Source organism: Cricetulus griseus, chromosome 4 (genome assembly GCF_003668045.3).
Source record: "Cricetulus griseus strain 17A/GY chromosome 4, alternate assembly CriGri-PICRH-1.0, whole genome shotgun sequence".
NCBI lineage: Eukaryota > Metazoa > Chordata > Mammalia > Rodentia > Cricetidae > Cricetulus > Cricetulus griseus.
The window spans coordinates 151,514,208-151,522,034 of record NC_048597.1 but is presented as its reverse complement, the minus strand read 5'-3'; the positions used below and the strand labels follow the sequence as shown (position 1 = coordinate 151,522,034).

At 37.4% G+C, this 7,827-nt stretch overlaps 1 protein-coding gene across 1 annotated transcript; it reads right to left on the bottom strand.

The window, feature by feature from the left end:
* Positions 1-645: 645 nt before the first annotated feature.
* On the bottom strand, positions 646-4,729 carry LOC100770026 (olfactory receptor 150). Its single transcript, XM_027411854.2, has 2 exons — positions 4,323-4,729; positions 646-1,649 (listed from the first exon to the last, which is right to left on the bottom strand). The coding sequence occupies exon 2, from the start codon at positions 1,631-1,633 to the stop codon at positions 701-703; it is 933 nt and encodes a 310-aa protein (XP_027267655.1). The 5' UTR covers positions 1,634-1,649; positions 4,323-4,729; the 3' UTR covers positions 646-700.
* Positions 4,730-7,827: the final 3,098 nt, after the last annotated feature.

Below are 7,827 nucleotides of genomic sequence, written 5' to 3'. Positions count from 1 at the left end.
CACTCCTGGAATCCAGTTGCAAAGAGGGAGGAGTAAAGAGCAAGGGGGTCAAGACCAGGCTGGAGAAACCCACAGAGGGGGAACTCATCGACCCCAGACTACTGGCTGGGAGGCCAGCATAGACTGATCCAAACCCCCTGAATGTTGGTGTCAGTGGGGAGGCCTTGGAAATCTATGGGACCTCTGATAGTAGACCGGTATTTATCCCTGTTGTTTGAATGGACTTTGGGAGCCCATTCTACATGGAGGGATGCTCTCTCAGCCTAGACACATGAGGGAGGGCCTGGGACCTGCCTTGGATGATGACAGAATTTTCAATCCCCCATGGAAGGGCCTCACTCTCCCTCCCTGTGTAGCAGAGGGCAGTTGGGGAGTGGTGGGGTCGGGGGAGGAGGGGATGGAGAGGGAGCTGGAATTTACATTGAAGCAAGCTTGTTTCTAATTTAAATACAAATAAATTAAAAAAGAATCAAGAAGCTATCCTAGAAATAGACGGAAAAAATCCAGTTTGAGAAAGAAAAATCCCATGTTATATTCAAGCACATGGGAGACCTGCCCCTTTTTGAATGGAGACAGAGGAGTGGCAGATGGAGGAGGATAGATGGGAGTCGGGGAGGCAGAGGCAACTGGAGGAGAGGAGGGAGGGGAAACTGTGGTCTGTATGTAAAATGAAGGAAAATAAGTTAATTAAATAAAAATTTTATGAGAAACTTTTTTCATACAACTTCTTTAGAGCAAGTTTGACATCCTTATTTCTCAGGCTGTAGATCACAGGATTCAGCATGGGAACTACAATAGTATAAAACACAGAGGACACTTTCCCTTGGTCCATGGAGCTGACTGATGATGGCTGCAGGTACATAAATGCAGCAGACCCAAAGAAGACAGCAACAGCTGCTATGTGTGAGCTGCAAGTGCTGAAGGCTTTGGACCTGCCTTCAGTAGATTTAATCCGGAGGATGCTGGCAATGATGAAAATGTAAGAGCTCAGGATACTCAGTGTAGGGAAAAGGATATTAAAAGCACTAAAACACAATACTACTACTTCATTGATAAAAGTGCTGGAGCAAGACAGCTCCAGTAATGGAAAAAGATCACAGAAGTAATGGTTTATTACATCAGCCTTACAGAAATGCACTCTTAGCATGCAGACTGTGTGAGCTGTGGCACCAATCAAACCCATGCTATACACCCCAAATATCATCCAGGAACAAACTTGATATGACATCACAGCATTGTAAAGCAATGGGTTACAGATGGCCACATAACGGTCATATGACATTGCTGCCAACATGTGACACTCTGATATAACAAAAACCAGAAAAAAATAGAGTTGAGTCATACATTCAGGATAGGAGATGATATTCTTCTCTGTCACAAAGTTCACCAGCATTTTGGGGGTAATGACAGTGGAATGGCAGAGGTCAATGAAGGACAGACTGCTGAGGAAGAAGTACATAGGGGTGTGCAGGTGGGAACTCAGCAGGATGAGCGTGATCATACCCAGGTTCCCCACCATCGTTACTGCATAGATCCCGAGGAAGAGCAAGAAAAGGGACAGCTGCAGTTCTGGTGCATCTGTTAATCCGGCAAGAATGAACTCAGTTACTGTGGAGTTGTTTCTGGCTATCATTTCCACTGGGAATTCTCTGGAGGAAAGAAAAAAAGGTTAGGATAGGTAATTTCTGTCCTCTCACATAATGAGATGAAAAACTGAGTTCGAGCAATTTCAGTCATGTGTCTCCAAGTTTGATGGCTATTAGTCTGTGCATTCCACCTTCAAAAATACAATACTTGGAAGTAGGTAAATAGAAAATATACCTATCACTATTCATGATCAACATTTTGAGAATACATTAGTACTCATTCCACCAACAACCAAACAGAGATCCAATGATTTTAATGGAGTTTTCTAAGAATTTTTCAAGCTTAATTTGTAATTCTCCCAATCTATGTACAGAAAAAGTGTTCTCTTATGTTACAATCATAGTATCACCCAAACACACACACACACACACACACACACACACACACACACACACACACACTCAATTATTCATGTAATGTCAATGGCTGAAAGACTTTCCATAAGTAGTAAACAATATAACTTGTACACTATACACATATATTTACAATTTTACAACGTAATAGAGGGTCAATTTATGGCAACAAGGCAAGAAAATAAAAAAGTAATCTTAATTGGATGGCCAGTAAGTAATAAAATCACCATTACATGTAAATGAGTTGATATTATATACAAAATTTAAAAATTTCTGAGAAAGAATTATTGGAATTAATTCATGGTTATCAATAAAACACAGGAATAAATTACATAAAAGAAATAAAAATTATTTCACTTACAGATATAAGCATGGTTGTAAAAACAAAGCTTTTCGTAAATGAAAGTACATACAAGGACAACCCATGCTCATGAATCAGAACAGTCAATGTTGTGAAAATAGCAATATTTCCTAAAATGATGTACAAGATCAGATTAATCCTTATAAAAATCTCAAGTTCTTTTCTGACATTAAATGATCATAAAATCCCTTCAAATGTATGAGGGACATGGAATAATGAGAAGAAACATTAACAAGATAAATAAAATTGAAGGACTCTTTTTTGAGACAGGATCTAATTATTTGGCCCTTGCTGACCTGGAACTAACTATGTCGATGAGGCTGGCATCTCAAATTAAGTGATCCACCTGCCTTTGCCTCTGTAATCTAAGGCATGTTACCACACCTGGTCAAATGGGAAGGATTGAGTTTTTTCATTTGAAAACTTACTACAATGTTTCAGAACTTTCATAACACAGGTGAACAGAAAAAGTAAAAGAAATTGGCAATCAAGAAAAATTACATGCATTAATAATTAAAGAATTTTAAATATTTCAAAATAATTCAGTGCAGAAGGGATGTTTAACAAATGGGCACATGAAAACATTAATATGCAAATATTTCTCTCTCAAACTATGTGCAAAAATTAGTATAAAAAATAGGCCTTATCTCTAAATGTAAGAGCTGAAAGTAACACTGTGCAAAAATACAAGACTAGATCTTTGTGCACATGGAACTGCTGAACTACTGATGGTTACTTGAATAAAAATGCCAAGAGCAGAAACTATGATAGAAAAAAGTAAGTTAGATTATATTAGATGAAAATTGAAATTATGTTTTTAAAGACACCATCTATAATTTGAGAAGACAGTATCCAGACTGGAAAATGTATTTTAAAGTACTATGCCTCAGGAAAAACTGTCAGTAGATACCACAACATATTACACCCTAATAATAAATAATCCAACTAGAAATGGCCAGATGGTTGAGCAGTGATTCTAGTACTGGAAAGAAACAGATTACTAGCATGTACCTGAAGCATATGAATTACTATTAATCGCTAACAAAGAGTCCAATTAAAAATTAGGGCCCAGAACTAAACAGAGAATTCTCAAAAGGGAATGCCAATGTCCAAGAAATATTTAATTTTAAAAACCCTCATTCTCCATGAGGTAAATACAAATTAAAACTACTTCGAGATTTCATTTTACTCCATCAAATTGGCTAAGATCAAAACAAACAAAGCAATAAATCAACAAGCAAAAAATCAAACAAATGTTGGCATAGATACGGAGAAAGGGAAAGATTTATTCCCTGAGGCTTGGAGTACAGCCACTATGGAAATCACCGTAGATATTCCTTAACAAGCTAGACATTCTTACTTTTTCATGGATCTTTGGGTTTTGGTGGTGGGTAAATGCCGAAATTGAATGCAAAGCTTCACAGTTTCCATTTTGAATACCAGCTCTAATTGTATATATGTTCACTAAATGTATATTCTTTGAATCTGGATAATTTTGGTGTTTTCTATTTTTTATTTCCAAGATTTCTTTATAGTAAAGTTTCTAAAACCTACAACTAGATCTTCCCCATGATCCAATTTTGAGACATATTCCCAAATGACTGTATATTCTACTACAGAAATATTTACTCATCTCTTTTCATTGCAGTTATATTCCCAATAGCCAGTAAAACAACAACAACAACACAAAAAACAAACACAAAAGCACTGGTGGTACAAAGAGGAAATGGGTAATAATGAACAAGAAGGATTAAGTGGGGTAGTAATGGGAGAGCAGGGTAGAGAAGGGGACATGAGGAGGAATGAATGGCCAGGAGTAAAGACCGTTTAAAAAGTCATATGGAAATCTATTACTACAGAAGCCTTCTAAAATGTGCCCATATACATATGTAAGAGAAACTTAAGTGGAGCCCCCATGTAATGGAAAGCAGCAAGTACTGGCCTGGAAGATTTGTCCTTACTATTTAGCTTTCATAGTTGTAGAAAGTTCTGTGGAAGTTTCTGGAGGTGAAGAATAATCACCAGTCTTACTCAGCTGTGAACCCAGCAAGCGACAGCAATGATTGGCCTGGTGTAGAGAGCAAAAAGGCCTAGTGCAAAGAAGCCAGGAAAGTTAAACCCACAGCTTATCTCTTCAATGGACTGAGGTACGGAACTGCTCTTTCTGGAGTGCCTGGAATGATGCAGTTTCACAACCTGGTGATTCTTTGCTGTCCGGTGAGACAGGCTCTGCTTGTATCTTCCAGAATTTGAGTCTTTACTTATCCATGACCTTTCTTCTAATCTCAGGCATTGCTTTAGATTGTAAAATCCACTGTTATGAGGTCACTTGTGCTTTACAACAGCCTAAGTGACTTCCATGTTTTAGAGCCAGGCTGATCCCTAAACCACAGGCATTATGTTTATCCTAGTCAAGCTTCCTAGACCTAAATCTTGGGTACTATCTCTGAGTCAACAGTACCCATTCTTGTGAAAGAAGTCAGATGTACTTTGTAAGAAATGTCAGTGTAAACATGTTCTAAATTGTTGCACATTTGGGACCGAGTTAATATCTGAATCTTCCTCCCCTACCCCCAAAATTGTGCTGTGCTTAAATACAACTAAATAAAATGATCTGGGCAATCTAGAAGCCTTGGACCAGTACCAGTTACAATAAAATCTGGCAGAGCCAAGTTTCATTCTTGTCTTTTCATGGATCGTTTTTTCTTTCTTTCTTTTTTTTCCCCTGCCTGCTGTAAACCCTGCAGGGAATCACCACAGACTGACAAGATATGCTCATTGGTATAATAGTGGCACAAATATCATGAGAATGGTGGATTGGATTTAAGGACTGACTGCTCTGCAAGACAGAAACCATGACCAGCACCAATATAGGGGCCAAAAATCTGTGGCCAGACAGGTCATAGTCCTTAAGGGATAATCTGCTACTATTGTTCTGTTAAATAGACGTAGTATTAAATTGACTCATATAATGACTTAACCTTGTACCTACATTTGTTCATCTTTTAATCCTTATTAGACAGGCTTCTTTTTGCAGTGGATAGCAATTTACCCGGTGATCCACAACTGAATAATAAATAGAGAATGAGAGACTGTAGCATGACTATGCCTAATGGAATGTCTACATTATACCCTTCCTTCAAATGCTCAAGGATCACTGTGGAAATGGGACCCAAAAGACTATTAGTTAGAGGTAGTGGATGAGCACAGTGAAAGTGTTTTTATATACAACAGGACAGTGCACATGTAAATTCACAGTGGTTGTGACAGCATGCACAGGGCCTGTATATAATCAACCCAGAGCAAATCCAAGCATGGAGGTGGGAGTTGGTTAGGAACTCTCACTCCTAGGTGAGGGGCTATTGACAATTTACTGCTGCTTGTGAAAGGTTATTTTTTAAAAAAGTGATACAGCCCCTGAGAGGTTGTCTGTATGCCAGTAAATGGTCCTGTATCTAGGAATATGGTGACAGCTCTATGTGAACTCAAAAGCTTTTAAAAAAGAAAACATGGCTATTCATGAAAACACAAATGTGAGTACCAACATGACCAAGCAGGTTATATTTAGGAATATATAGGTATATGTATATACAACAATTAAAATGGAGGCTATGAATTCTAAAGATAGTATGAGAGGTTCTATTGGGAGGAAAGATAAAAGAGAAATGTGATTATATTATAATTTAAAAAACAAAGAAAGTAATAAAATCAAGACAAGACGAAGGATGTAGCTCAGTGGTAGAGTATTTGCTTACCATTTAAAGGACCAGTACTTGATTGTAAACACTACAAATAAGTAAACTAAAATAATTTTTAAGGAAATAAAGTAAGTGAAGAGTTCATAAAGAAAATGTTTAGATCCCTGAACACAAAACACAATTTTCATATTCCCTGTTCTTTCCTTTCTCCTCACTTCTCTTCCTCAACCCCGAGGAGACCTGAACAAGTCACTTTTTTCAGGGTTTTTATGTTCTTCACTATAAACATGAGGTATTGGATCCAAAATGGTCAAACTCACACACCGTCCAGGGAGTTTTGACAGAATATGTTTATGTGTGGACCTGGAAGCCAGTGTTTCTTTTTTCTGGTTGTTGTTGGGTGCTTTAAGTTTTCTAAAATATCCTGGGCATACTAGAAAGGAAGACCTATGTCTGCAACACTAACTTTCTCCAGGTATATCAGGCAATAGTTTCATTTTTAATCTCTCTTATTTGGAAACTTTAATAAATTAAAATATTTGACTTGCCTGACTCTTCCCCCCCAAAATAGAAAGAATGTGGGATCACCATACATTACTTATGGGGTTAGAGAATAGTAAATTTTTCAATAAATAATTTGGTAACTCTCCATTTGGCTACCTTCTATAAAGGACAATTGTCCCATTATGGGGCAGTGCTATATTTTACTAGAAAAGGTTAAGAACATCTAGCTGTTGATATAATTAACTGAAAATAAATCCAGAGTTGCTGACCTTGGATTGGATAGTTTTATATTTAACTATTATGTTTGGTTTATTTTAATTTATCTCATTATTTTAGCTAATTAAAGACTCCAAGCTTCATGTGGATGTGGATATTATGAGCCCTGCACAGTTCACATGTTGTGAATTTTATCTCTTATGAAAAATTGTCAAGTCCTGAGACCCTTAAATGACAATATTGGCTTAATAGAATAATGATGTTAGGAAATAAGTTTGTTATCATATGTGGGTTCTTAAAATAAGTACAAATTCAGAATTTTCTGTATTCTCTGACATGCGTGCTAGTTGTGTTTTATGTTCCAACATGGCATTAAACAAGAAGATGGCCCTCACCTGATGTAGCCTCTGACTTTGAGTATTCCTGTCTTCAAGTCTTCCAGTCAAGTACATTTCTGATAATTATTCACTACCTGATCTGTAGTATCCATTTGTAGCAATTCAAGCACAGACGCATGTTCTTCCACAGTTTTTTGCTCTTCTCACTGTCATCTAATCCTTGTCTCTCACAAAGCTACAAGGTTACCCCAGGGTCACATCACATAGTTCTGTTACCACCTGCCCTGTCATTGTGACTTTGACAGCAGCTGTTGGGTTCTGATCCACTCTGAGTGACCAACTTCCTCTGAAGTCTGAGTCATACACATTCTCTAACATCCTATTGCTTCCTGTTCTACTTTGCTCCCAGCATCAGCGTAGTGGTTCCCATGTGTCCTTGATGGAGAATCATTACTGCACTTTCTGCTTCAGTGGATTAGAGTTACCTTATATACATGGAATCATTTAGTATTTTTCCGTTCGTTATTGCCTTATTTCACTTAGCATGGTATCTTCCAGGTTTATTCATGTGTTTGGAAGCTGAAATGGTAATACACATTAATATAATTTTCATGTACACAGTATGGACTCACAAAATCCTAAAATATACTAGTAATTCAAAGTTATTTATTAAAAGAAATGGTGTATCTAGAATGAGCAAAGCGATAGGA